Raw genomic sequence first — 27764 nt, 5'->3', positions numbered from 1 at the left:
CAGAAAGCCCGTAACTAGAAAGATTTACCACAAAATTTGGAAAAAATATATCTGTTGGTGTGAATCTAAAGGATTCCCTTGGGACAAGGTTAAGATTCCTAGGATTCTATCCTTCCTTCAAGAAGGATTGGAAAAAGGATTATCTGCTAGTTCCCTGAAGGGACAGATTTCTGCCTTGTCGGTATTACTTCACAAAAAGCTGGCAGCTGTGCCAGATGTTCAAGCCTTTGTTCAGGCTCTGGTTAGAATCAAGCCTGTTTACAAACCTTTGACTCCTCCTTGGAGTCTCAATTTAGTTCTTTCAGTTCTTCAGGGGGTTCCGTTTGAACCCTTACATTCCGTTGATATTAAGTTATTATCTTGGAAAGTTTTGTTTTTAGTTGCGATTTCTTCTGCTAGAAGAGTCTCAGAATTATCTGCTCTGCAGTGTTCTCCTCCTTATCTGGTGTTCCATGCAGATAAGGTGGTTTTACGTACTAAACCTGGTTTTCTTCCAAAAGTTGTTTCTAACAAAAACATTAACCAGGAGATTATCGTACCTTCTCTGTGTCCAAAACCAGTTTCAAAGAAGGAACGTTTGTTGCACAATTTGGATGTTGTTCGCGCTCTAAAATTTTATTTAGATGCTACAAAGGATTTTAGACAAACATCTTCCTTGTTTGTTGTTTATTCAGGTAAAAGGAGAGGTCAAAAAGCAACTTCTACCTCTCTCTCTTTTTGGATTAAAAGCATCATCAGATTGGCTTACGAGACTGCCGGACGGCAGCCTCCCGAAAGAATCACAGCTCATTCCACTAGGGCTGTGGCTTCCACATGGGCCTTCAAGAACGAGGCTTCTGTTGATCAGATATGTAGGGCAGCGACTTGGTCTTCACTGCACACTTTTACCAAATTTTACAAGTTTGATACTTTTGCTTCTTCTGAGGCTATTTTTGGGAGAAAGGTTTTGCAAGCCGTGGTGCCTTCCATTTAGGTGACCTGATTTGCTCCCTCCCTTCATCCGTGTCCTAAAGCTTTGGTATTGGTTCCCACAAGTAAGGATGACGCCGTGGACCGGACACACCTATGTTGGAGAAAACAGAATTTATGTTTACCTGATAAATTTCTTTCTCCAACGGTGTGTCCGGTCCACGGCCCGCCCTGGTTTTTTAATCAGGTCTGATAATTTATTTTCTTTAACTACAGTCACCACGGTACCATATGGTTTCTCCTATGCAAATATTCCTCCTTAACGTCGGTCGAATGACTGGGGTAGGCGGAGCCTAGGAGGGATCATGTGACCAGCTTTGCTGGGCTCTTTGCCATTTCCTGTTGGGGAAGAGAATATCCCACAAGTAAGGATGACGCCGTGGACCGGACACACCGTTGGAGAAAGAAATTTATCAGGTAAACATAAATTCTGTTTTTTGCCTCAGGATAAAATACCTAAAGGTAAATCTAAAGCTTCTAACCTTTTTCGTTCCTTTCGACAAATTAATGAACAGAAACCTAGTCCTTCCCCCAAGGAATCTGTTTCCAATTGGAAGCCTTATTCAAATTGGAATAAATCCAAGTCATTTAAGAAACCAAAGCCAGCCCCCAAGTCCGCATGAAGGTGCGGCCCTCATTCCAGCTCAGCTGGTAGAGGGCAGATTAAATTTTTTCAAAGATGTTTGGATCAATTCGGTCCAAAATAATTGGATTCAGAGTATTGTCTCTGAGGGGTAAAGAATAGGATTCAGAGTAAGCCCACCTGTGAGAAGATTTTTTCTCTCACGCATTCCAGCAAACCCAGTAAAGGCTCAGGCTTTCCTGAAGTGTGTTTCAGACCTGGAGTTATCAGGGGTAATCATGCCAGTTCCGTTTCAGGAACAGGGTCTGGGGTTTTATTGAAATCTATTCATTGTCCCAAAGATAGAAAATTAATTCAGACCAGTTCTGGATCTAAAGATTTTGAAGCTTTGTATGCTGAACCAATAGTGCAGGGATTATACAAGAATATCACAATTAATATCCTTAAATCCTAATGTTCGACTTTCTCTGACTTGGTGGTTAGATCACCATTGTATAATTCTAGGGGCCTCTTTCGTTCGTACAACCTGGACTGTCATCACAACAGATGCAAGTCTTTCAGGTTGGGGAGCTGTTTGGGGATCTCTGACAGCACAAGGGGTTTGGAAATCTCAAGAAGCGAGATTACCAATCAGTATTTTGGAACTCCGTGCGATTCTCAGGGCTCTTCAGTTTTGGCCTCTGTTGAGGAGAGAACCGTTCATTTGTTTCCAGACATGCAATATCACAACTGTGGAATATGTAAATCATCAGGGTGAGACTCACAGTCCTCAAGCTATGAAAGAAGTATCTTGGATACTTGTTTGGGCGGAATCCAGCTCCTGTCTAATTTCTGCGGTTCTTATCCCACATATAGACAATTTGGAAGCGGTTTATCTCAGTCGTCAGATTTTACATCCGGGCGAATGGTCTCTCAAATTTTTCAGATGTCTGGGCTTCCAGAAATAGATCTGATGGCATCTCATCTAAACAAAAAACTTCCCAGGTACCTGTCCAGGTCCAGGGATCCTCAGGCGGAAGCAGTGAATGCATTGACACTTCCTTGGTGTTATCAACCTGCTTATATTTTCCCGCCTCTAGTTCTTCTTCCAAGAGTGATCTCCAAAATCATCATGGAGCAATCGTTTGTGCTGCTAGTGGCTCCAGCATGGTCTCACAGGTTTTGATATGCTGATCTTGTTCGGATGTTTAGTTGCCAACCTTGGCCACTTCCATTAAGGCCAGACCTTCTATCTCAAGATTTGTTTTTCCATCAGGATCTCAAATCATTAAATTTGAAGGAATGGAAATTGAACGCTTAGTCATAGAGGTTTCTCTGACTCAGTGATTAATACTATGTTGCAGGCTCGTAAATCTGTTTCTAGAAAGATTTATTATCGAGTTTGGAAGACTTACATTTCATGGTGTTCTTCTCATAAATTCTCTTGGCATTCTTTTAGAATTCCTAGAATTTTACAGTTTCTTCAGGATGGTTTGGATAAGGGTTTGTCTGCAAATTCCTTGAAAGGACAAATATCTGCTCTTTCTGTTTTATTTCACAGAAAGATTGCTAAACTTCCTGATATTCATTGTTTTGTGCAGGCTTTGGTTCGTATCAACCCTGTCATTAAATCAATCTCTCCTCCTTGAAGTCTTAATTTGATTTTGAAGGCTTTACAGGCTCCTCCGTTTGAGCCTATGCATTCTTTGGACATTAAACTACTTTCTTGGAAAGTGTTGTTTCTTTTGGCCATCTCTTCTGCTAGAAGAGTTACTGAATTATCTGCTCTCTGTTGTTAATCTTCTTTTCGGATTTTTCATCAAGATAAGTCAGTTTTGCGGACTTCGTTTAAATTCTTACCTAAGGTTGTGAATTCTAGCAACATTAATAGAGAAATTGTTGTCCCTTCCTTGTGTCCTAATCCTAAGAATTCTTTGGAGAGATCTTTATATTCTTTGTATTTTGTGAGAGCTCTGAAATATTATGTTGAAGCTACTAAAGATTTAAGGAAGACTTCTAGTCTATTTGTTATTTTTTTCTGGTTCCAGGAAAGATCAGAAGACTTCTGCTGTTTCCTTGGCATCGTGGTTAAAGCTTTTGATTCTTCAGGCTTATTTGGAGTCGGGTCAAGCCCCACCTCAGAGAATTACAGCTCATTCTACTAGATCAGTTTCCACTTCCTGGGCTTTTAAGAATGAAGCTTTGGTTGATCAGATTTGCAAAGCTGCAACTTGGTCTTTGCATACATTTACTAAATTCTACTATTTTGATGTATTTGCTTCTTCAGAAGCATTTTTTGGTAGAAACGTTCTTCAGGCAGCTGTTTCAGTTTGATTTTTCTGCTTTTGATTTACGTTTTTTCCCTCACATTTATGAGAATTAACTTATATTTTGGGTTGTGGATTAATTTTTTCAGCGGAAAATGGCTGTTTTTATTTTTATCCCTCCCTCTCTAGTGACTCTTGCGTGGAGTTCCACATCTTGGGTATTGCTATCCCGTATGTCAATAGCTCATGGACTCTTGCCAATTACATGAAAGAAAACATAATTTCTTTTACAAAGATATGACGAGTCCACAGATTTCATCCTTACTTGTGGGATATTAACCTCCCGCTAACAGGAAGTGGCAAAGAGCACCACAGCATTGCTGTATATATAGCCCCTCCCCTTCCCCTCCACCCTCAGTCATTCTCTTTGCCTGTGTTATACTAGAAAGAGGTAAAGTGAGGTATTTACCTGATAAATTCATTTATTTCATATTGGCAAGAGTCCATGAGGCCCACCCCCTTTTTTATGGTGGTTATTATTTTTTGGTATAAAGCACAATTATTTCCAAATTCCTTTGTTGATGCTTTTTACTCGTTCTTTATCACCTCACTTCTTAGCTATTCGTTAAACTGAATTGTGGGTGTGGTGAGGGGTGTATTTAGGCATTTTGAGGTTTGGGAATCTTTGCCCCTCCTGGTAGGATTGTATATCCCATATGTCACTAGCTCATGGACTCTTGCCAATATGAAAGAAATTAATTTATCAGGGTAGTTCTTACATAAATTATGTTTTCTCCTCCTTTGTTATCTAAATTTGGTTCTTTGAATCTTGCAAGTTTCTAACTTTGAAAACCAATTCATTCTTTAGACATCAAGTATCTTTCTTGAAAGGTTTTTTCTCTTCTAGCAATTTTATCAGCTAGATTGGTGTCAGTTATCAGCTGTTTCTTGTGATCCTCATCTTATTTTTCACCAAGATAAAGCTATTTTAAGAATAAAATTTGATTTCTTACTAAAGGTTCTCTATCCATTGGGTGATTGCTATTCCTTCTCTTTCCCTAATCCTCAAAATACAAAGAAAAGACGTAGTTATAATTTGTATGTAGTAAGAGTTTTAAAATTTTATCTACTGGCTACAAAAGATTTTAGACAATCTTCTAATCTGTTCATTCAATTTTTGGTTCCATGTAAAGACCAAGAGACCTCAGCCTCTTGGTTAAAGCTTCTGATCCCCAATGCTTATTTGGAGGTAGGTAAATCTCCTCCAAACTCATTACAGTCCAATCTACCTGATCTGTTTCTGCTTCCTGTGCTTTCAAAAAATGAGGCTTCTGTTGAACAAATTTGTGAGGCAGCAGCAACATGGTTAACCTTGCATTCTTTTACTAAATTCTAACATTTTGATGATTTCACTTCTTCTAAAGCACATTTGGTAAGAAAATCCTCCAGGCAGCAGTGTCAGGAAAATAGGTGACTGCCTTCTCTAAATTTTTTGTCTAGTCCATCATTACTTGTGGACGCTACAGCTTGGGTAATAGTTCCCTTGTGTAATGGAACGTGGATTCTCACCACCTTATGAAAGAAAACAAAATATATGCTTACCTGATGATAAATTAAATTCTTTCATGGGTGGTGAGAAGCATGAGCGTCACCCAATTTTGTTAACCCCTTCTGCCTATTGGACACAGCTACTATGTTGCAGAGTACTTTGCTCCGTGTACACTGTTCGTGTATTAGCTACCTTCAATTTTCTGCCTCATGCTAAGGTCCCAGCTGTCAGCTTTGACAGCTAAGACCGCAGCCAGAGGCAGAAGGCATCAGCCTTCATATGGTAAGGGAGTGTTGATCGTGCTCTCTTTACCATATGAAGATCGATCGCTGATGCAAACAGTTACACTCTGTCTTTATATGATTGATATATATATATGTGTGTGTGTGTGTGTATATATATACTTTTCATGTAGAGAAGAGGCACACACAGGACTTAAATAACATAAGTTTTATTATTTCATTAATTCAGTCAACGTTTCGTTCCTCACAGGGACCTTTGTCAAGACTGTTCTCCGTAAGAGGCTGTGCAAGGTAGTCACCTCTGACTACCTCGCATAGCCTCTTACGGAGAACAGTCTTCAGTTGTCTTTCAGGGTGCGATTGCACTGTATTTCGGAGATGTTTTCTTCTCTGTTCTTCCGGGGCGTGGGCGTTGACTGACTTGATCTTACGACCAGTTCAGGACTCTGTTGGCTTGGCTTGGGCTCGGGGTTCCTTATTTTTTTTTATTTTGGAACTGGTTGCTCCCTATTTAGGGCCTTTTGGTAATCCTTAATTTTTATTCACGTCTTCTTTTTTTTTTTAGGAGTTGTCAGTGTTGCTCCCTTTTTTTAGAAAGGGGTGTGTTGTTGGTGACCGACTGCTGGGTGGCGGTGTCTCCTGGGGGCGTGTTGGCTCAGTCGAGTCTATTCTGCGGTCTCTAGCTAGGCTTATGGACTATCTGCGGGTCAGAGTCCTTGGGCTTTCCTTTTCAAAGTTTCTCGGCTTCGAATGAAGCAGGGTTTTTTCGGAGTAAGGTTTGCAGGCCTGGTGCCTTCAGAATGGGCCGCCTTTTTAACCCTCCAGTTTTAGCATTCAGTGTCCTCTGTTTTCCCAAAAGTAATGAATGCAGCTGTGGACTATTTCCATTTATGAAGAAAAACATAAATTATGCTTACTTGATAATTTTCTTTTCTTCAGATGGAGAGAGTCCACAGCTCCCCGCCCGTGTTTTATTCGCTGGGGTGTCTGATATTTTTTTCTTCTGGCACCTTTTCACCCTGATATTTCTTCTACTGTTCCTCGGCAGAATGACTGGGGGATGAGGGAAGTGGGAGAGGCATTTAAGCCTTTGGCTGTGGTGTTTTTGCCTCCTCCTGTTGGCTAGGTTCTGAATTCCCAAAAGTAATGAATGCAGCTGTGAACTCTTTCAATCTGAAGAAAAGAAAATTATCAGGTAAGCATAATTTGTTATTTTTCTGCTTTGTCCTTTCCTACATTTCTTGGCTATACATACGACTAACATGCCAGTGAGGTGGGAGGGATGAAGTGCTCTTGAAAGTTTTTGGGAATCTTTGCCTCCTCCTGGTGGCTAGGAAGCTAATCCCATGCGTAATGGTTTGTGGACTCTCATCACCATGAAAACAATGAATTTGTCAGGTAAGCATAACTTTTTAGTTTTTCCCCTGTTATCTCACTTCTCTATTTACTTTTTCTTACCTGCTTTTGTTGTTGTTCCCATTAGGCTGCTTTCAATCCATTTTATATTTGATTTTGTTTTTGATGTTATCACTCTGTTACTTATGTTCTCATTTTCACATATACCTTCCATGCTTTCTCTCACAATATTCTCTTTCCTCTTCTCTGTCATTATGCCCCAAATTTTATTGTTTTCCTTCCATTTTAACTTGTTCTGGATACAGGTGAAGTTTTTGATTATTTAGTTGCACATGGGCGAATGAAAGAGAAAGAAGCACGTGCCAAATTCCGACAGGTAAGATGATTATTATTGATTATTATTATTATTATTTAATTTTGTTAAACTATCAAGTCACTGCGTGCAAGAGTGCAGAAACTAAACAAATATACTACAGTGAGTAATTTTCGGGAAGTGAAAGAATTGCAGAAGGTCTTATAAATATTACATATTTTAAACTACATCCAGGTTTTTGAGTTAAAATTAAAACAAGAAAAAAATATGAGCTCAAATTTTAAGGCATAATGTAAATGGACTGAAGATCTTAAACAAGGTTTTGCTTACAAACATAAATTTAATATGCACCACTGTGCATGAAAACTGAATTTACCTTTTTGATTCTTTTCAGATTGTTTCTGCTGTTCAGTATTGTCATCAGAAATTTATAGTACACAGAGACTTGAAGGTAAGAGGGGAAACTACAATATATTACAGGACAAAATCACTTTGATTTACATAAATCACAGACCAGTGTTCTCCCTAAGACCTATTTAATTTGCACACAACCCGGCTAAAATGTAAGCCAATATTAAACTACAATTTGCTAATATTTTTTTTGCTCAGTGTTTGTTCCACAAATTATTATAAAATCAGTTTTTGTTTAATTGTGCAATACTTTGGATAGCTCCTGTAACATTTATAAATTAGAGAAAAAGATATAATATTGTAAAGTAGTGCATTGTCCCTACTCAACTGCTTCATAATGCCACCCAGCTGGCAACATTTTCTGTGGAAAACTCGGCAGATTGTTTGCTTTGTAATAAACATTTAAATGTGATTTTTGGGATGTACACCTGGATGTTTAGTTAGATTCCGTTTTTTTTTTTTTTTTTTAGGAAAGTCTAAATGCAAGTTTATATTAACTGCATGACCTCACTATATTGGGTCAGTTTAAAGTATACCCACATTAGGTCAATTAGATGATTAGATAATCAGTAAGGGCCAGATTACAAATGGAGCGATATTTAGTGCTTTTGCTTGCAAGCTCACTGTTAGAAGCAAACTTTTTACGTGTGTCGGTTTGCGCTCGTTTTGCAAGTTGAAAGTAAAAATGTTCTCGCTCGCGCGATAACCCATTCCCCCATAGAAGTCTAAAAGTGTAAAAAGACCCTACTGTCGCCCTTACCCGAACACATATCCTCAAGTGTGCTAACCGGACATAAAAATATGAATATTTCATTTTCTACATAGCAGAATGTTCTATTTATTCATAAATACATTTCTTTCATGTAATTAGCAAGAGTCCATGAGCTAGTGACGTATGGGATATACATTCCTACCAGGAGGGGCAAAGTTTCCCAAACCTTAAAATGCCTATAAATACACCCCTCACCACACCCACAATTCAGTTTTACAAACTTTGCCTCCTATGGAGGTGGTGAAGTAAGTTTGTGCTAGATTCTACGTTGATATGCGCTCCGCAGCAGGTTGGAGCCCGGTTTTCCTCTCAGCGTGCAGTGAATGTCAGAGGGATATGAGGAGAGTATTGCCTATTTTGAATGCAGTGATCTCCTTCTACGGGGTCTATTTCATAGGTTCTCTGTTATCGGTCGTAGAGATTCATCTCTTACCTCCCTTTTCAGATCGACGATATACTCTTATATATATATACCATTACCTCTGCTGATTTTCGTTTCAGTACTGGTTTGGCTTTCTACAAACATGTAGATGAGTGTCCTGGGGTAAGTAAGTCTTATTTTCTGTGACACTCTAAGCTATGGTTGGGCACTTTGTTTATAAAGTTCTAAATATATGTATTCAAACATTTATTTGCCTTGACTCAGGATGTTCAACATTCCTTATTTTCAGACAGTCAGTTTCATATTTGGGATAATGCACTTGAATCAATTATTTTTCTTACCTTAAAAATTTGACTTTTTTCCCTGTGGGCTGTTAGGCTTGCGGGGGCTGAAAATGCTTCATTTTATCGCGTCATTCTTGGCGCTGACTTTTTTGGCGCAAAAAATCTTTTCTGTTTCCGGCGTCATACGTGTCGCCGGAAGTTGCGTCATTTTTGACGTTCTTTTGCGCCAAAAATGTCGGCGTTCCGGACGTGGCGTCATTTTTGGCGCCAAAAAAGCATTTAGGCGCCAAATAATGTGGGCGTCTTATTTGGCGCTAAAAAAATATGGGCGTCGCTTTTGTCTCCACATTATTTAAGTCTCATTTAGACCCCGTAGAAGGAGATCACTGCATTCAAATAGGCAATACTCTCCTCACATCCCTCTGACATTCACTGCACGCTGAGAGGAAAACCAGGCTCCAACTTGCTGCGGAGCGCATATCAACGTAGAATCTAGCACAAACTTACTTCACCACCTCCATCGGAGGCAAAGTTTGTAAAACTGAATTGTGGGTGTGGTGAGGGGTGTATTTGTAGGCATTTTAAGGTTTGGGAAACTTTGCCCCTCCTGGTAGGAATGTATATCCCATACGTCACTAACTCATGGACTCTTGCTAATTACATGAAAGAAACATAATTTATGTAAGAACTTACCTGATAAATTCATTTCTTTCATATTATCAAGAGTCCATGAGGCCCGCCCTTTTTTGTGGTGGTTATGATTTTTTTGTATAAAGCACAATTATTCCAATTCCTTATTTTATATGCTTTCGCATTTTTTTCTTATCACCCCACTTCTTGGCTATTCGTTAAACTGAATTGTGGGTGTGGTTAGGGGTGTATTTATAGGCATTTTAAGGTTTGGGAAACTTTGCCCCTCCTGGTAGGAATGTATATCCCATACGTCACTATCTCATGGACTCTTGCTAATATGAAAGAAATTAATTTATCAGGTAAGTTCTTACATAAATTATGTTATTTCTATATATAGTAGATGTGGACCAAAGCACTCACTGGTCTTGAAAATTATTCAAACTTCAGTGACGTTTTGGGGTGTTCACCCCTTCCTCAGACCAACAATAGTGAACAATGTGACAAACAATTTAAAGGCATTAGGCCCTCCCACTACCAGAAAAAACGCCAAGGTGTTACCTTGGCAACATACACCCACAGTAATACCAAAGAATGATAATGGTAATAAAAACAAAAACCTACAAAAAATGTTTATACAAAAATGTATATATACAGTAATACGTGAATCAATATTCCCTCTGTGTATCATACAAGAATCTACTAAACCCATCCTAAGTGCTAAAACAAAGATGTTATAATCTGTCATAAATATGGATACAAAATTGCAGTAACTGTATCAAAATCTAACTTTATATTTCATAATAGGTAGCAATGAAAGCGCTGAGCTAACCTCTATGCAGTTAATTCATACATATATGTATACTTCGCAGAACATCCCAAGTTATGAAAGGATAACAAATATACTGCAACAAATTACTTAATTAGGTGATTGTGGTGTACTTTCGCTGGTAAGCACAAGAAAACCGCTGGAACAGGTTAGTAGTTGGTTAGTAGATGGAGTGTACCCGCCCCCAGAACGTCGTCACCGCCATGCCCCCAAAAGGATCAGTCGCTTCTATAGTGTGGCTATAAATATTTAATATCACAAGCGCTACTAAGCTACTAAAATCATTATGTGGAGATAGTCCTTTAATGCATTACGCAATAAACATAGATAGATCATGCACACTGACCAGTAACGCAAAAAGTCACTAAACAAGGGGCGAATACGGGGTAGAACAGCCAAGTGACAGCTACATGCACACTAAGATGTAGAGGGTAACCTAATTAGCTCATAGAGATACTATGCCTTGCAGCTCCATTAACTCTGTGGGGAAATTATGCAGAGTCTGTTCTGAACTATGTTGACAACATGTGTACAAACAAGGGAAGGGCCAGGGGTAGTACTGCACCCAATCTATACTGAAACACATAAATACATAATTGTCTACCAGAAGTACATAAGATGCAAGCCTAGAGAGAATGTTCATAAACCACTCAGTTATATTTTTCAGCATATACGGGGCCATATGACATATAGCTCTAACATATTCAGTTAACCATACTAATAAAAATAGTGGGAAACATATATCCATAATGCCTGTCACAAACACATAACTATGTAGAATGTTTATAAGCAACTATGTGAAAATATGCAAACTACAATGTTCATAGAAAACAATGCCAGTCCACTCCTGCATTCAAACCTTTAAAGTGTATCGAGTCTAATTTAAAGATCCATCGTGCTTCCATTTGCAGCAACTGTTTGTTCCTATCAACCCCTCTAGGTAGGGCAGGTACATGGTCAATCAGCTGGAATCGTAGGTCTTTCACAGTGTTACCTTGCTCCAAAAAGTGCCTTGCCACCGGTTGGTCACTCTCTTGTTTTTCAATTCCCGTGCAAATCGCACTGCGGTGGTTCGCCATCCTTTCTCTTGATGTCATCTGAAGTTTTCCCTATATAGAATAGTCCTCAAAACAGTTTAACATGTAGATAACATATGGGGTAGTGCACGTTAGAAAATGTTTGATCTGGAATCGCTTATTGGTATGGGGGTGCTTAAAGTTGCTGCCCTGAATCATAGAATGGCAAGTTACACAGCTCGGGCATCTATATGATCCTTTCCTAGTAGTCTGTAACCATGAGTCTTTTTTGTAGCAATGTTGGGGGGGTCCGTTAATTCCAGCATATCACGTTGACTCCTACTACATTTGAGTGCAACTCTTGGGGGTCCATATCCCCCATAAGGGAGGGATCTATCGCTATTGATCACATGCCAATATTGTTTCAGAGCCGCCTCCATGTTTCTTAGTTGTGGGCAATAAGTCATGACGAAATTAACCCTCTGTGTATCATCCTGAGGTTTCTCTATCTGCATAAGTTCTTGCTGTGTGGTTTATTCAACCATTCTCCTTGCCGTGGCAACATCACCGTTCTTATAGCCTCTTGCCACAATTTTTTCTTCCATTTGGTATAGCTGTAGTAGTTTCTGTGCTTCTGTGGAATTGTTTCTGGCCACACGTAGCGTCTGTGCCCTCAGGATGGTTCTTATCAGTGGTCTTGGATGACAGCTGGTGGCATGTAGATGTATTAATGTGTTTCTGTATAGATTAGGTTCAGTACTACCTCTGGCCCTTCCCTTGTTTGTACACGTCGTCAACATAGTTCAGAACAGACTCTACATACTTTCCCCACATAGTTAATGGGGCTGCAAGGCATAGTATCTCTATGAGCTAATTAGGTTGCCCTCTACATCTTAGTGTGCATGTAGCGGTCACTTGGCTGTTCTACCCCGTATTCACCCCTTGTTTAGTGACTTTTTGCGTTACTGGTCAGTGCGCATGATCTATCTGTCTCTTGCGTAATGCATTATAGGACTATCTCCACTTAATGGTTTTAGTAGCTTAGCATCGCTTATGACATTAAATGTTCATAGCCACACTATAGTAGCGACTGATGGTTTTGGGGGCGTGGCGGTGACGACATGACATTTTGGGGGCGGGTACACTTCATCTGCTAACCTGACACGATACATGGCCCCTGTAATTGTTCCAGCGGTTTTCTTTTGCTTACCAGCGTAAGTACACCACAATTACCTAAATAAGTAATTAATTTGTTGCAGTATCTTTGTTACCCTCTCATAACTTGGGATGTTCTCTGTAGTGTGTGTGTGTGTATATATATCTAAAGTTAGATTTTGATACAGTTAGCTGCTATTTTGTATCCATATTTATGACAGATTATAACATCATTGTCTCAGCACTTAGGATGGGTTTAGTAGATTCTTGTATGATACACAGAGGGTATATTGATTCACGTATTACTGTGTGTGTGTATGTATGTGTATATATATATATATATATATATATATATATATATGTATGTATATATATATATATATATATATATATATATATATATGTATGTATATATATATATATATGTATATATGTATATATATGTATATGTATATATATATGTATATATATATGTATATATATATATATATGTATATATATATATGTATATATATATATATATGTATATATATATATGTATATATATATGTGTATATATATATATGTGTATATATATATATGTGTATTTATATATGTATGTATATATATATATATATATATATATATATATATATATATATATATATATATATATAATTTGTATACATTTTCTCCAACATAGGTGTGTCCGGTCCACGGCGTCATCCTTACTTGTGGGATATTCTCTTCCCCAACAGGAAATGGCAAAGAGCCCAGCAAAGCTGGTCACATGATCCCTCCTAGGCTCCGCCTACCCCAGTCATTCTCTTTGCCGTTGTACAGGCAACATCTCCACGGAGATGGCTTAGAGTTTTTTAGTGTTTAACTGTAGTTTTTATTATTCAATCAAGAGTTTGTTATTTTAAAATAGTGCTGGTATGTACTATTTACTCTGAAACAGAAAAGAGATGAAGATTTCTGTTTGTATGAGGAAAATGATTTTAGCAACCGTTACTAAAATCCATGGCTGTTCCACACAGGACTGTTGAGAGGAATTAACTTCAGTTGGGGGAACAGTGAGCAGTCTCTTGCTGCTTGAGGTATGACACATTCTAACAAGACGATGTAATGCTGGAAGCTGTCATTTTCCCTATGGGATCCGGTAAGCCATGTTTATTAAGATAGTAAATAAGGGCTTCATAAGGGCTTATTAAGACTGTAGACTTTTTCTGGGCTAAATCGATTCATATATTACACATATTTAGCCTTGAGGAATCATTTAATCTGGGTATTTTGATAAGATTATATCGGCAGGCACTGTTTTAGACACCTTATTCTTTAGGGGCTTTCCCAAATCATAGGCAGAGCCTCATTTTCGCGCCGGTGTTGCGCACTTGTTTTTGAGAAGCATGGCATGCAGTCGCATGTGTGAGGAGCTCTGATACATAGAAAAGACTTTCTGAAGGCGTCATTTGGTATCGTATTCCCCTTTGGGCTTGGTTGGGTCTCAGCAAAGCAGATACCAGGGACTGTAAAGGGGTTAAAGTTAAAAACGGCTCCGGTTCCGTTATTTTAAGGGTTAAAGCTTCCAAATTTGGTGTGCAATACTTTTAAGGCTTTAAGACACTGTGGGGAAATTTTGGTGAATTTTGAACAATTCCTTCATATTTTTTCGCAATTGCAGTAATAAAGTGTGTTCAGTTTAAAATTTAAAGTGACAGTAACGGTTTTATTTTAAAACGTTTTTTGTACTTTGTTATCAAGTTTATGCCTGTTTAACATGTCTGAACTACCAGATAGACTGTGTTCTGAATGTGGGGAAGCCAGAGTTCCTTCTCATTTAAATAAATGTGATTTATGTGACAATGACAATGATGCCCAAGATGATTCCTCAAGTGAGGGGAGTAAGCATGGTACTGCATCATTCCCTCCTTCGTCTACACGAGTCTTGCCCACTCAGGAGGCCCCTAGTACATCTAGCGCGCCAATACTCCTTACTATGCAACAATTAACGGCTGTAATGGATAATTCTATCAAAAACATTTTAGCCAAAATGCCCACTTATCAGCGTAAGCGCGACTGCTCTGTTTTAGATACTGTAGAGCATGACGACGCTGATGATAATGGTTCTGAAAGGCCCCTACACCAGTCTGATGGGGCCAGGGAGGTTTTGTCTGAGGGAGAAATTTCAGATTCAGGGAAAATTTCTCAACAAGCTGAACCTGATGTGATTACATTTAAATTTAAGTTGGAACATCTCCGCGCTCTGCTTAAGGAGGTATTATCCACTCTGGATGATTGTGACAATTTGGTCATCCCAGAGAAACTATGTAAAATGGACAAGTTCCTAGAGGTCCCGGGGCTCCCAGAAGCTTTTCCTATACCCAAGCGGGTGGCGGACATTGTAAATAAAGAATGGGAAAGGCCCGGTATACCTTTCGTCCCTCCCCCCATATTTAAAAAATTGTTTCCTATGGTCGACCCCAGAAAGGACTTATGGCAGACTGTCCCCAAGGTCGAGGTTGCGGTTTCCACTTTAAACAAACGCACCACTATACCCATAGAAGATAGTTGTGCTTTCAAAGATCCTATGGATAAAAAATTAGAAGGTTTACTTAAAAAAATGTTTGTTCAGCAGGGTTACCTTCTACAACCAATTTCATGCATTGTCCCTGTCGCTACAGCCGCGTGTTTCTGGTTCGATGAGCTGGTAAAGGCGGTCGATAGTGATTCTCCTCCTTATGAGGAGATTATGGACAGAATCAGTGCTCTCAAATTGGCTAATTCTTTCACCCTAGACGCCACTTTGCAATTGGCTAGGTTAGCGGCTAAGAATTCTGGGTTTGCTATTGTGGCGCGCAGAGCGCTTTGGTTGAAATCTTGGTCAGCTGATGCTTCTTCCAAGAACAAACTACTTAACATTCCTTTCAAGGGGAAAACGCTGTTTGGCCCTGACTTGAAAGAGATTATTTCTGATATCACTGGGGGTAAGGGCCACGCCCTTCCTCAGGATCGGCCTTTCAAGGCCAAAAATAAACCTAATTTTCGTCCCTTTCGTAGAAACGGACCAGCCCAAAGTGCTACGTCCTCTGAGCAAGAGGGTAATACTTCTCAAGCCAAGCAAGCTTGGAGACCAATGCAAGGCTGGAACAAGGGAAAGCAGGCCAAGAAACCTGCCACTGCTACCAAGACAGCATGAAATGTTGGCCCCCGATCCGGGACCGGATCTGGTGGGGGGCAGACTCTCTCTCTTCGCTCAGGCTTGGGCAAGAGATGTTCTGGATCCTTGGGCACTAGAAATAGTCTCCCAAGGTTATCTTCTGGAATTCAAGGGGCTTCCCCCAAGGGGGAGGTTCCACAGGTCTCAGTTGTCTTCAGACCACATAAAAAGACAGGCATTCTTACATTGTGTAGAAGACCTGTTAAAAATGGGAGTGATTCATCCTGTTCCATTAGGAGAACAAGGGATGGGGTTCTACTCCCCTCTTTTTTGGGAACTATGAACAGATTGAACGTTCAGACCAATCTTAGATCTCAAGATCTTAAACAAGTTTCTCAAGGTTCCATCGTTCAAAATGGAAACCATTCGAACAATTCTTCCTTCCATTCAGGAAGGTCAATTCATGACCACGGTGGATTTAAAGGATGCTTATCTACATATTCCTATCCACAAGGAACATCATCGGTTCCTAAGGTTCGCATTCCTGGACAAGCATTACCAGTTCGTGGCGCTTCCTTTCGGATTAGCCACTGCTCCAAGGATTTTCGCAAAGGTACTAGGGTCCCTTCTAGCGGGGCTAAGACCAAGGGGCATTGCTGTAGTACCTTATTTGGACGACATTCTGATTCAAGCGTCGTCCCTTCCTCAAGCAAAGGCTCACACGGACATCGTCCTGGCCTTTCTCAGATCTCACGGATGGAAAGTGAACGTGGAAAAGAGTTCTCTATCTCCGTCAACAAGGGTTCCCTTCTTGGGAACAATAATAGACTCCTTAGAAATGAGGATTTTTCTGACAGAGGCCAGAAAAACAAAACTTCTAGACTCTTGTCGGATACTTCATTCCGTTCCTCTTCCTTCCATAGCGCAGTGCATGGAAGTGATAGGTTTGATGGTAGCGGCAATGGACATAGTTCCTTTTGCGCGCATTCATCTAAGACCATTACAACTGTGCATGCTCAGTCAGTGGAATGGGGACTATACAGACTTGTCTCCGAAGATACAAGTAAATCAGAGGACCAGAGACTCACTTCGTTGGTGGCTGTCCCTGGACAACCTGTCACAAGGGATGACCTTCCGCAGACCAGAGTGGGTCATTGTCACGACCGACGCCAGTCTGATGGGCTGGGGCGCGGTCTGGGGATCCCTGAAAGCTCAGGGTCTTTGGTCTCGGGAAGAATCTCTTCTACCGATAAATATTCTGGAACTGAGAGCGATATTCAATGCTCTCAAGGCTTGGCCTCAGCTAGCGAGGGCCAAGTTCATACGGTTTCAATCAGACAACATGACGACTGTTGCGTACATCAACCATCAGGGGGGAACAAGGAGTTCCCTGGCGATGGAAGAAGTGACCAAAATCATTCAATGGGCGGAGACTCACTCCTGCCACCTGTCTGCAATCCTTATCCCAGGAGTGGAAAATTGGGAAGCGGATTTTCTGAGTCGTCAGACTTTGCATCCGGGGGAGTGGGAACTCCATCCGGAAATCTTTGCCCAAATCACTCAACTGTGGGGCATTCCAGACATGGATCTGATGGCCTCTCGTCAGAACTTCAAAGTTCCTTGCTACGGGTCCAGATCCAGGGATCCCAAGGCGACTCTAGTAGATGCACTAGTAGCACCTTGGACCTTCAAACTAGCTTATGTATTCCCGCCGTTTCCTCTCATCCCCAGGCTGGTAGCCAGGATCAATCAGGAGAGGGCGTCGGTGATCTTGATAGCTCCTGCGTGGCCACGCAGGACTTGGTATGCAGATCTGGTGAATATGTCATCGGCTCCACCATGGAAGCTACCTTTGAGACGAGACCTTCTTGTTCAAGGTCCGTTCGAACATCCGAATCTGGTCTCACTCCAGCTGACTGCTTGGAGATTGAACGCTTGATTTTATCGAAGCGAGGGTTCTCAGATTCTGTTATTGATACTCTTGTTCAGGCCAGAAAGCCTGTAACTAGAAAAATTTACCACAAAATTTGGAAAAAATATATCTGTTGGTGTGAATCTAAAGGATTCCCTTGGGACAAGGTTAAGATTCCTAAAATTCTATCCTTCCTTCAAGAAGGATTGGAAAAAGGATTATCTGCAAGTTCCTTGAAGGGACAGATTTCTGCCTTGTCTGTGTTGCTTCACAAAAAGCTGGCAGCTGTGCCAGACGTTCAAGCCTTTGTTCAGGCTCTGGTTAGAATCAAGCCTGTTTACAAACCTTTGACTCCCCCTTGGAGTCTCAACTTAGTTCTTTCAGTTCTTCAGGGGGTTCCGTTTGAACCCTTGCATTCCGTTGATATTAAGTTATTATCTTGGAAAGTTTTGTTTTTGGTTGCAATTTCTTCTGCTAGAAGAGTTTCAGAATTATCTGCTCTGCAGTGTTCTCCTCCTTATCTGGTGTTCCATGCAGATAAGGTGGTTTTACGTACTAAACCTGGTTTTCTTCCAAAAGTTGTTTCTAACAAAAACATTAACCAGGAGATTATTGTACCTTCTCTGTGCCCGAAACCAGTTTCAAAGAAGGAACGTTTGTTGCACAATTTGGATGTTGTTCGCGCTCTAAAATTCTATTTAGACGCTACAAAGGATTTTAGACAAACATCTTCCTTGTTTGTTGTTTATTCCGGTAAAAGGAGAGGTCAAAAAGCAACTTCTACCTCTCTTTCTTTTTGGATTAAAAGCATCATCAGATTGGCTTACGAGACTGCCGGACGGCAGCCTCCCGAAAGAATCACAGCTCATTCCACTAGGGCTGTGGCTTCCACATGGGCCTTCAAGAACGAGGCTTCTGTTGATCAGATATGTAGGGCAGCGACTTGGTCTTCACTGCACACTTTTACCAAATTTTACAAGTTTGATACTTTTGCTTCTTCTGAGGCTATTTTTGGGAGAAAGGTTTTGCAAGCCGTGGTGCCTTCCATCTAGGTGACCTGATTTGCTCCCTCCCATCATCCGTGTCCTAAAGCTTTGGTATTGGTTCCCACAAGTAAGGATGACGCCGTGGACCGGACACACCTATGTTGGAGAAAACAGAATTTATGTTTACCTGATAAATTACTTTCTCCAACGGTGTGTCCGGTCCACGGCCCGCCCTGGTTTTTTAATCAGGTCTGATAATTTATTTTCTTTAACTACAGTCACCACGGTATCATATGGTTTCTCCTATGCAAATATTCCTCCTTAACGTCGGTCGAATGACTGGGGTAGGCGGAGCCTAGGAGGGATCATGTGACCAGCTTTGCTGGGCTCTTTGCCATTTCCTGTTGGGGAAGAGAATATCCCACAAGTAAGGATGACGCCGTGGACCGGACACACCGTTGGAGAAAGTAATTTATCAGGTAAACATAAATTCTGTTTTTTTGTAGGTTTTTGTTTTTATTACCATTATCATTCTTTAGTATTACTGTGGGTATATGTTGCCAAGGTAACCCCTTGACGGTTTTTCTGGTAGTGGGAGGGGCCTAATGCCTTTAAATTGTTTATCACATTGTTCACTATTGTTGGTCTGAGGAAGGGCACTGAATTAAACTTAATTTGAATACTTTTCAAGACCAGTGAGTGCTTTGTTCCACATCTTCTACCTACCTGCTTCTTAGCACCCTGGCATTTGAATACAGTTAGTGTGAGTGCACTCACCCTACCTCCTAATTCTTTCTTTCTTTCTTTCTTTCTTTCTTTCTTTCTTTCTTTCTTTCTTTCTTTCTTTCTTTCTTTCTTTCTTTCTTTCTTTCTTTCTTTCTTTCTTTCTTTCTTTCTTTCTTTCTTTCTTTCTTTCTTTCTTTCTATCATCTATCTCTCTCTCTCTCTCTCTCTCTCTCTCTATCTATCTATCTCTATCTCTCTATCTCTCTATCTCTCTATCTCTCTATCTCTCTATCTCTCTATCTCTCTCTCTCTCTCTCTCTCTCTCTCTCTCTCTCTCTATCTATCTATAATGGTGTTTTAGTACAATATATATATATATAATCCAACGTAAACCAGCAGGCACTCTCCTTATTTAAGACATCAGAAGTTTTTTATTTTGTGATCGTGACGTTTCGGGGTTTCGCCCCCTTCTTCAGACTTATGTAAGTCTGAAGACGGGGGTGAAACCCCAAAGCGTCACAAAATAAAACTTTTGATGTCTTTAATACGGAGAGTGCCTGCTGGTTTATGTTGGATTATTAATTTTGATTGCTGAGCACCCCGGACATTAGTGTACTTGCGGGTGCTAAACCCTCTGGAACTATATATACAGTATATGTGTGTGTGTGTGTATGTGTGTGTGTATATATATATATATATATATATATATATATATATATATATATAAATATCTATTTAAAAATACTTAGAACATATTTCCATATGTGCAGAACATTGGAATGGGAAATATTTACAGTAAATATAAATATTTACAGCACATATATGTATTTATTATATGAATATTCCATAAATATGCTTCAAAATGTTTTCATCTTCCTGACAGCAAAGGGCTCCAAAGCACTTACACATATGTCTATATATGTATACATATGTATTTATGTGTTTAAATGTGTATATATGTCTGTAAATACACATATACATTTATACACACATGAATACATATGTATACATATATATGCACACACATACTTATAGATATTTAGACATATATTTGTTTGTATCTCTGTTAAAGCCCTTTGCCTGCCTTTTTTTTCTCTTTATTTTCTTCTAACACCTGAGACCTTATATATACAAGCTAAACGAACACGAAATCCCGATATCGCTCACGCACAAACGATAGTGCTCGGGCCCTAAGATTGTTTAAAAGGCAGCAGTATTGTGAAGCTTTTAACAAAGAATTGCAAGGATGATGTAAATGAGAAATGATGCAATCTTATCTTAGAAAATTTGCACTCCAAATTCTACAGTTGAATATTATAACTTAACCAAATATGAGTTTTATGTAAATATTGTATTTCCTTTACCAGGCTGAGAATCTGTTACTAGACTCTGATATGAATATCAAGATAGCTGACTTTGGCTTTAGCAACGAATTCACATTTGGGAACAAACTGGACACGTTCTGTGGTAGCCCCCCATATGCTGCGCCTGAACTATTCCAGGGCAAGAAGTACGATGGGCCTGAGGTAGACGTTTGGAGCTTGGGAGTTATTCTTTACACTCTAGTCAGTGGCTCCCTGCCATTTGATGGACAAAATCTAAAGGTAAGCGAATAAGGAATGGTAAAATATGTAAGATGTTGTGCTTCATGGACCACTCAAAACAATTATATGCAGTAGATAATAATCTACAATAATATAAATAGACAATGGTAAGTAGCTCAATTTTAGCTGACCTTTTCTTCTTTCTTTAGGAGCTGCGAGAGAGAGTATTACGTGGAAAATATCGCATTCCATTCTACATGTCCACGGATTGTGAGAACCTATTAAAAAAATTCCTTATTTTAAACCCCAGCAAAAGAGGTACACTTGAGGTGAGACCCTGACTGTCTTTTTATATAAACACATTCTTCATTCACACATTCTCCAAACTATTTCAAGTGCAATTATTTCATAATATCACATATAATTGCACAGGTTTGTAGTTCTCAGAGAAGCAATTACTTTGGGGCTCCATATACACAATAATATGTTTAAGTGATATTAGTAAGCAGTATTTAAATATGTTTATTTTCATTAAATTCTTTGATAGAAGAAAAGTTTAATTCCAGAGATCATGTATGAGATCTCACTGCCATGACTTACCTAGCTAAAACTGATCAGATGCGGTTCAGTGCCCTTGATGACCCCTTCTTACAATAGATCTTATTCTTGTAATGCTCGTGGGATATTTATCTATCAGACCAAGCTTGGCCAGTAGTCTTCTTATTCCAGCATCAAGTGGAAGGATAGGAAATATCCCAGAACAGAGTGAGTTTATGAAATGAGGTAAGCAGTACTCACGGTAGACAGGGTAGTCCTTCACAGCAATAAGATATGAAGGCAGAGAATGGTCAAGACAAGCAGAGTCCGACAACAGGAAGGCAATCCAGCAGTATAACAGTTCAGGGGTAAACCAATAAAATGGGCAGGAACAGGCAGGTGTCGGCAACTAAGGAAATCCAGCAGTATAACAGTTCAGGGGTAAACCAATAGAATGGTCAGACAGGCAGAGTTCAGCAATAAGGCAATCCAGCAATACAAGGGTTAAGCAGGCAGAGTGGTCAGACAGGCAGAGTTCAGTAACGATATGGCAATCCAACATTAATAGGGTCAAGCAAGCAGAGTAGTCAGACAGGCAGAGTTCAGTAATGATATGGCAATCCAGCAGTACAAGGGTTAAGCAAGCAGAGTGGTCAGACAGGCAGAGTTCAGTAACAATATGGCAATCCAGCAGTACAAGGGTTAAGCAAGCAGAGTGGTCAGACAGACAGAGTTCAGTAACGATATGGCAATCCAGCAATATAAGTAATACAGCACCCAGGAGCACACACAATAACACCTATACTTGTGCAGTGTAGTAAGGGAAATAGAGTACTTACATTGGCGCAGATTGGCGCCAAGGAGGACACACAGGTGCAATCAGGAGCGGCATCCAGGAGAGACAGACAGCTCGTGGCGATGCCGTCATCACCGCACGCACAGAACCACCGCATCAGCTCTGCGGCAGCATGACATAGCCCCCATTCTAAAGGTTACTTCCGGGAACCAAAGCTGTTTTGGAGGGATGAGCAGCATGAAACCTGGAGACCAAAGGAGCATGCACATCACGGCAGGAATCCAGGAACGATCTGCTACAGAGTAACCCTTCCAATGCACGAGGTACTGCAGTTGCATGCGTCTGTATCTGGAGTCCAGGATCTTAGCAACCTCATACTCAGGTTCACTATGAATCATGAGTGGAGGGGGAGGAGGTTTGAGTTGAGAATATTTGTTCTTTATGTAGGGCTTGAGTAGTGATATGTGGAAGACTGGGTGTATGCGCAGGGTTCTGGGCAAGGCCACTTTGTAGGCAATAGGAGACAGTCTTTTAAGGACCCTGTAAGGGCCGATATACCTAGGCCCTAATTTATGAGAGGGTTGACGTAGATGAACATGTCGAGTCGAGACCCAGACACGTTCAGTGGCTCGATGATGATCAGCAAAACTCTTGTATCTGGAGACAGCTGAACGTAACTGAGAGCGAATACGTTGCCAATGAGTAGTGAGGTCAGCACAGTGTCGATGTGCGGCTGGAACCCCTGTAGACTGAGCGGAAAGAGGAAAGACACAAGGTTGATAGCCTTCTGCAGCTTGAAATGGAGAACATCATAGTGAAGAGTGCCAGTGAGTATTCTTTGCCAGCTCAGCTAGGGGCAACAATCCAGACCAATTGGTATAAAGAGAATCAACATAAGCTCTGAGATAGGCTTCAAGATCTTGATTCGCTCTCTCTGTTAGCCCATTAGTTTGGGGATGGTAGCCAGAAGACAAGGAAACATTGGTTCCAATCAATTTGCAAAAAGTGTTCATAAAGGTAGAGATGAATTGAGGACTTGTGTCGGAAACAATGTTCAAGGGAATGCCATGTAGTCGTACCACATGTAACAGAAAAAGAGTCTAATTCTTGGGCAGGCAGTAGCTTGTTTAAGGGTATAAAATTAAAGTCTGGAAAGTCGATCCACCAGAACCCAGATAACAGTATGATGGTCAGAAGGAGGGAGGTCTACAACAAATCCATAGTTGTGTGTCCAAGGTTGTTTGGAAATGGAGAATGGTTGGAGTAAGCCATGAGGCAAGGATCGGGGAGTCTTATTGGCAGCACAGGTCACGCAGGCCTTTACATAGTCCTGTGAGTCAGACTTCATGGTATGCCACCATACATGTTGGGAAATAAACTTAAAGGTTCTTTTAAGACAAAGATGTCCTGATAGTATGCTGTCATGAGCCCAGGATAGCACAGGGGTGCGAAGGTTCAGAGGTACAAAGAAGATCTCAGGACCCGCGCGGGCTTCAGGAGGCTTTCTAGACTGGGCACGTTTCAGTCTTTGTGGTAGAGAGGTGTTAAGTTGACCAACCACACAGGAAGAGGGGTATGATGTGTTCGTTAGGAGCTTCAGAAGAGTCACTAGATTGAGGAAACCGACGGGAAAGAGCATCAGCCTTTTTATTCTTGGTCCCAGGAAGATAAGAGACTACAAAGTTAAAACAGGAAAAGAATAAGGCTCACCTGGCCTGTCGAGGATTGAGTCGATGATCAGTCTCTAGGTACATCAGATTCTTGTGGTCAGTGAGAATCTGAGTGTGGTTGGTGGTACCCTCTAGCCAATGACGCCATTCAGTCAAGGCCATCTTAATCGCTAAGAGTTCGCGATTACCCACATCGTAATTCCTCTCTGCAGGAGTAAAGCATTTGGAGAAAAAAAGGCTACAGGGTGCAACTTGGAGATTAAAGGATCACTTTGGGTTAAGACTGTTCTAGCTCCCATCTCGGAGGCATCAACCTCTACAGTGAACTGAAGGTCATGATGGCAGAGCACAGGAGCAGAACAAAAGACCTTTTTCAGATGAGAGAAAGCATTCACGGCTACAGGAGGCCAATTCTTACAGTCTCTGTTTCGTTTAGTCAGCTCAGTGAGTGGAGCGACTATCTGGGAGATCTTTATAAACTTGCGGTAATAGTTGGAGAACCCCAAGAATCTCTGTAGTTTCTTTATTGTGGTGGATTGATGACATTCCAGAACTGCGATTTAGCTTAGTAGGATCCATGGCAAAACCTTCCTTCGAGATGTCATAGCCAAGGAACTGGATTTGGACTTGATCAAACTAATTTTTCTCCAGTTTGGCTACCAGAGAATTGTTCCTGAGGTGAGGAAGTACCTGTTTCTTCTGTTAAGTGTGATCAGTCCACGGGTCATCATTACTTGTGGGATATTATCTGCTCCCCTACAGGAAGTGCAAGAGGATTCACCCAGCAGAGTTGCTATATAGCTCCTCCCCTCTACGTCACCTCCAGTCATTCTCTTGCACCCAGCAACTAGATAGGTCGTGTGAGAGGACTATGGTGATTATACTTAGTTTTATATCTTCAATCAAAAGTTTGTTATTTTAAAATAACACCGGAGTGTGTTATTACCTCTCTGGCAGAGTTTGAGGAAGAATCTACCAGAGTTTTGCTATGATTTTAGCCGGAGTAGTTAAGATCATATTGCTGTTCTCGGCCATCTGAGGAGTGAGGTAAACTTCAGATCAGGGGACAGCGGGCAGATGAATCTGCATAGAGGTATGTAGCAGTTTTTATTTTCTGACAATGGAATTGATGAGAAAATCCTGCCATACCGATATAATGTCATGTATGTATACTTTACACTTCAGTATTCTGGGAGAATGGTAATTCACTAGAATTACACTGTAAGAAAGACATAAAGCTGTTTAATAACTAGAGATTATGTTTAACGTTTTTGCTGGAATGTAAAATCGTTTTCATTTACTGAGGTACTGAGTGAATAAATGTTTGGGCACTATTTTTCCACTTGGCAGTTGCTTAAATCTGTTTTTTTTTTTCTGTCAGTTTCTGTTCTCCCTCACTGCTGTGTGTGTGGGGGAGGGGCGCTTTTACTATGCATCAAATATTTCAGTCAGCACAGCAGAGCTGTGAGAATTATAGTTTGACTGAGATAAAAACGTTTATTCTGTAATTTGTTTCCTGCTTTCAGAAATTGTTATCTTTGCTAATGGGATTAAACCTTTGCTAAAGTTGGGTTGTTTAATTGCTGAGGGGAACAATCCTTTGCTAAAACTGTATATTCTGACAAAGATTGATGCTATAACTTAATTATTTTAACTGTTATAATTTTTTTCTGTGCTTCTTAAAGGCACAGTTCGTTTTCATATTATTTGTAAATTACTTTGAAAAGTATTTTCAAGTTGCTGTTTATTTGCTAGTGTGTTAAACATGTCTGATTCAGAGGAATATCTCTGTGCTATATGTGTTAATGCCAAAGTGGAGCCCAATAGAAATTTATGTACTAAATGTATTGATGCTACTTTAAAAAACAGTCAATCTGTACAAATTGAACATATTTCACCAAACAACGAGGGGAGAGTTATGCCGACTAACTCGCCTCACGTGTCAGTACCTGCATCTCCCGCTCAGGAGGTGCGTGATATTGTAGCGCCGAGTACATCTGGGCGGCCATTACAAATCACATTACAAGATATGGCTACTGTTATGACTGAAGTTTTGGCTAAACTACCAGAACTAAGAGGTAAACGTGATCACTCTGGGGTGAGAACAGAGTGCGCTGATAATACAAGGGCCATGTCTGATACTGCGTCACAGTTTGCAGAACGTGAAGACGGAGAGCTTCATTCTGTGGGTGACGGTTCTGATCCAAATAAACTGGACTCAGACATTTCAGATTTTAAATTTAAGCTTGAGAACCTCCGTGTGTTACTAGGGGAGGTATTAGCGGCTCTGAATGATTGTAACACAGTTGCAATCCCAGAGAAAATGTGTAGGTTGGATAAATATTTTGCGGTACCGACGAGTACTGACGTTTTTCCTATACCTAAGAGACTTACTGACATTGTTACTAAGGAGTGGGATAGACCCGGTGTGCCTTTCTCACCCCCTCCTATATTCAGAAAGATGTTTCCAATAGACGCCGCCACACGGGACTTATGGCAAATGGTCCCTAAGGTGGAGGGAGCAGTTTCTACTTTAGCTAAGCGTACCACTATCCCAGTGGAGGATAGCTGTGCTTTTTCAGATCCAATGGATAAAAAATTAGAGGGTTACCTTAAGAAAATGTTTGTTCAACAAGGGTTTATATTGCAACCTCTTGCATGTATTGCGCCTGTCACGGCTGCAGCAGCATTTTGGTTTGAGTCTCTGGAAGAGACACTTCAATCATCCACACTAGATGACATCACACACAAACTTAAATTCCTTAAGTTAGCTAATTCATTTATTTCAGATGCCGTAGTACATTTAACTAAACTTGCGGCTAAAAATTCAGGATTCGCCATTCAGGCACGCAGAGCTCTGTGGCTGAAATCCTGGTCAGCTGATGTTACGTCTAAATCTAAATTGCTTAATATTCCTTTCAAAGGGCAGACCTTATTCGGGCCCGGCTTGAAAGAGATTATTGCTGACATTACAGGAGGTAAAGGTCATGCCCTGCCTCAGGACAAGGCCAAAGCCAAGGCTAGACAGTCCAATTTTCGTTCCTTTCGTAATTTCAAAGCAGGAGCAGCATCAACTTCCTCTGCACCAAAACAGGAAGGAGCTGTTGCTCGCTACAGACAAGGCTGGAAACCTAACCAGTCCTGGAACAGGGGCAAACAGGCCAGAAAACCTGCTGCTGCCCCTAAGACAGCATGAATTGAGGGCCCCCGATCCGGGACCGGATCTAGTGGGGGGCAGACTTTCCCTCTTCGCCCAGGCTTGGGCAAGAGATGTTCAGGATCCCTGGGCGTTAGAGATCATATCTCAGGGATACCTTCTGGACTTCAAATCCTCTCCCCCAAGAGGGAGATTTCATCTGTCAAGGTTGTCAACAAACCTAACAAAGAAGGAAGCGTTTCTACGCTGCGTACAAGATCTTTTATTAATGGGAGTGATCCATCCAGTTCCGCGGTTGGAACAAGGACAAGGGTTTTACTCAAATCTGTTTGTAGTTCCCAAAAAAGAGGGAACCTTCAGGCCAATCTTGGATTTAAAGATCCTAAACAAATTCCTAAGAGTTCCATCGTTCAAGATGGAAACTATTCGAACAATTTTGCCCATGATCCAAGAGGGTCAGTACATGACCACAGTGGATTTAAAGGATGCTTACCTTCACATACCGATTCACAAAAGCCATTACCGGTATCTAAGGTTTGCCTTTTTAGACAGGCATTACC

At 40.6% G+C, this 27764-nt stretch overlaps 1 protein-coding gene across 1 annotated transcript in view; it reads left to right on the top strand.

Annotated features, from left to right (window-relative positions):
• The window catches only part of MARK2 (microtubule affinity regulating kinase 2), a gene marked incomplete at its 5' end in the record, with an annotated part of 681669 nt that overhangs the window by 116433 nt on the left and 537472 nt on the right, over positions 1-27764 (top strand). Inside the window, 4 exon segments of the mRNA XM_053720068.1 lie at positions 7251-7321; positions 7653-7709; positions 20868-21104; positions 21254-21373. Of these exon segments, the coding sequence (XP_053576043.1) occupies positions 7251-7321; positions 7653-7709; positions 20868-21104; positions 21254-21373 (485 nt within the window).

Source organism: Bombina bombina, chromosome 7 (assembly GCF_027579735.1).
Source record: "Bombina bombina isolate aBomBom1 chromosome 7, aBomBom1.pri, whole genome shotgun sequence".
NCBI classification, from domain to species: domain Eukaryota; kingdom Metazoa; phylum Chordata; class Amphibia; order Anura; family Bombinatoridae; genus Bombina; species Bombina bombina.
The sequence above is the reverse complement of the archived record's forward strand: the minus strand, read 5'-3'. Positions and strand labels throughout refer to the sequence as shown.